Genomic DNA, 3,201 nt, shown 5'->3' on the forward strand with positions numbered 1-3,201 from the left:
GCTCCCCAGAGGCCATTGCTCCGTACTGGACCTATCCTGAGAAGATGGAGAAGAAGCTCCACGCTGTCCCCGCCGCCAAAACGGTGAAATTCAAATGTCCWTCGAGCGGGACACCCAACCCCACCCTGCGCTGGCTGAAAAACGGCAAAGAGTTCAAACCTGACCATCGCATCGGGGGCTACAAGGTACAGGGGATGGGCCAGCAACAGCCCCTGCTTGGCACAGAGTCCCAGAGGGCTCCTGGGGAGGGGCAGCACTGGGGAGGGGGAGCACTGGGGAGGGGCAGCACTGGGGAGGGGGAGCACTGGGGAGGGGGAGCACTGGGGAGGGGCAGCACTGGGGAGGGGGAGCACTGGGGACGCAGAATTTCTGCGTTTTTTATGGGTTTGTATCATGGAAAATGGGGAGCACTGGGGAGGGGGAGCATTGGGGAGGGGCTCTGTGGCTGAAGAGGAGCCGAGCAGGGGCAGATGGGCCCCTCTGCCACCCCTGTTTGGAGTGGCCCTGGCGGTGCCCTGCTCCTGGGCCGTGTTTGTGCCAGCTCAGCCCTGGGGAGCCAGCCTGGCTCTGTCACCTCCCCTAAAGCAGCAGTGACAGGGATGGCACTGGGACAGTGGGGTGCCCGTGGGGATGGGGACAGTGCTGTGCCCAGCAGAGCCCCCGAGGCTGTCCCGGTGAGAGGGGAGATCTGGGGGCAGAACACCCAGGCTGCACGTCACTGTCCCTGTCCTCCCCGTGTCCCCAGGTCCGCCAGGCCACCTGGAGCATCATCATGGACTCGGTGGTGCCATCAGATAAGGGCAACTACACSTGCATCGTGGAGAACAAGTATGGCAGCATCAACCACACCTACCAGCTGGATGTCGTGGGTGAGCAGTGTGGGGTGAAGGGTGAAGGGTTTCAGGGCTCAGCCCATGTCCTTGTGCCCCTAAACTCGAGCAGGACGGGTGTGACACCATGGACAGACAAGGGGGTGCTCCCAGGGAAGGGCCTCACCCACCATCCCTGCACCCCACCCCATTCTGGGGATCTTTAATTGTGGTGAAAATCATTTCATAGACCAGACAGAAACTTTTTCTAATCGCCTTATTAGCCATAATTCCCAGCTGGGAAGGCCGGTCTGAGCAGTTCCACATGTGGAGCTGCTCTAAATGCCAGTAAATGAACCATTAAAAATGTGATTTAATTTGATTACACTGAGCAAACTGAAGGGAACAGTCAGCGAGGTGAACAAAGGGGTTTGTTAATGCTGACTCACCACAGTGGCAGCCCCTTTGTTCACAGCCGGGGCCCTCCCTAGGTTTGTTTGACCTCTGACCCCCCAATGGGTGCCCATGTCCCTGTCCCCACCCTGGGGTTTCACCTGTCCCTGTCCTGGGGGCTCTCACCCCACTGCAGGGAGGCTCCTGGGGACGGGGACACGGGTGCTGTGCCAAATGCATGGGTGCCCATCTCTGGGAGGAGTCCTGGGGGTGGGGGCTGTAGGTGCCCCCGAGGATGGGCAGGGGGGCACCCAGACCTCATTGGGGGCACCCACACCTCATTGGGGGCACCCACACCTCATTGGGGGCACCCACACCTCATTGAGGAATATCCACACCTCACTGGGGGGCACCCAGACCTCATTGAGGGGCACCCACACCTCATTGAGGGGCACCCACACCTCATTGGGGGCACCCACACCTCATTGGGGGGCACCCACACCTCATTGAGGGGCACCCACANGGGGCACCCACACCTCATTGGGGGCACCCACACCTCATTGGGGGGCACCCACACCTCATTGAGGGGCACCCACACCTCACTGGGGGCACCCACACCTCATTGAGGGGCACCCACACCTCATTGAGGGGCACCCACACCTCATTGGGGGTATCCACATCTCATTGGGGGTACCCACACCTCATTGGGGGCACCCACATCTCATTGAGGGGCAGCCACACCTCATTGGGGGGCACCCACACCTCATTGGGGGCATCCACATCTCATTGGGGGCATCCACATCTCATTGAGGAATATCCACACCTCATTGAGGGCACCCACACCTCATTGGGGACACCCACACCTCATTGGGGGCACCCACACCTCATTGGGGGGCACCCACACCTCATTGGGGGCACCCACACCTCATTGGGGGCACCCAGACCTCATTGGGGGTACCTACATCTCATTGGGGACACCCACACCTCATTGGGGGCACCCAGACCTCATTGAGGGACATCCACACCTCATTGGGGGCACCCACACCTCATTGGGGGGCACCCACACCTCATTGGGGGTACCCACACCTCATTGTGGGCACCCACACCTCATTGGGGGACACCCACACCTCATTGGGGGTACCCACACCTCATTGGGGGCACCCAGACCTCATTGAGGAATATCCACACCTCATTGGGGGGCACCCACACCTCATTGGGGGTATCCACACCTCATTGGGGGTATCCACATCTCATTGGGGGCACCCACACCTCATTGGGGGCACCCACACCTCATTGGGGTCACCCACACCTCATTGAGGGTACCCACACCTCCCTGTGAGTTACCCCACATTTCACTGTGAGTTACCCCACATCTCATCCCGAGTTCCCCCATTTCTGTCCCCGCAGAGCGCTCCCCACACCGGCCCATCCTGCAGGCAGGGCTGCCCGCCAACAAGACRGTGGCCCTGGGCAGCAACGTGGAGTTTGTGTGCAAGGTGTACAGTGACCCCCAGCCCCACATCCAGTGGCTGAAGCACATCGAGGTGAACGGCAGCAAGATCGGCCCCGACAACCTGCCCTACGTGCAGATCCTGAAGGTAAAGCCCCGTGTCACCTCGGCCCCTGGTGCCCTGTCCCGGGGCAGGAGCAGGGTGGTGACAGCCCTGGATGGGCCACAGGAGCCCCCTGGGGCTGGGGACAGCCAGCCTGGGGCAGATGGAGCCCCAGAGCCATCTGGGGGACAGTGGGGCTGCCGTGTGCCACATGGGGCTGTGCTGTCCCTGCCCACGGGGCTGTCCTGGAGCTGGAGCTGAGCCTGGAGCACCCCAGTGACAGCAGCTCCCTGCACAGCCACACTCACACTGCTCCTGATGTGTCCCTGCTGTGGCACCGTGTCATTCTGGGTGGCATTTAAAGGTCCCTCCCAGYCCGTTCTGTCATTCCATGCAGCCGTTTCCAGCTCCTGGCCCTGGGGAGCAGAGTTACACCCCCATGTCTG

General features: G+C 61.4%; 1 protein-coding gene across 2 annotated transcripts in view; it reads left to right on the top strand.

Annotated features, from left to right (window-relative positions):
- LOC130585797 (fibroblast growth factor receptor 1-like) overlaps positions 1 to 3,152 on the top strand; it is a 22,197-nt gene extending 19,045 nt beyond the window's left edge. For both annotated transcript variants that reach the window (XM_057386430.1, XM_057386431.1), the window contains 3 exons: positions 10 to 185; positions 746 to 869; positions 2,610 to 3,152. In XM_057386430.1, coding sequence (XP_057242413.1) covers positions 10 to 185; positions 746 to 869; positions 2,610 to 3,016 — 707 coding nt within the window. In that variant the 3' untranslated portion in view covers positions 3,017 to 3,152. The remainder of the gene's footprint in view (positions 1 to 9; positions 186 to 745; positions 870 to 2,609) is intronic.
- The last annotated feature ends 49 nt before the right edge of the window (positions 3,153 to 3,201 follow it).

The sequence above is a fragment of the Malurus melanocephalus genome, unplaced genomic scaffold, assembly GCF_030028575.1.
Source record: "Malurus melanocephalus ecotype Western Australia unplaced genomic scaffold, MMel_1.1 scaffold_965, whole genome shotgun sequence".
Taxonomy (NCBI): domain Eukaryota; kingdom Metazoa; phylum Chordata; class Aves; order Passeriformes; family Maluridae; genus Malurus; species Malurus melanocephalus.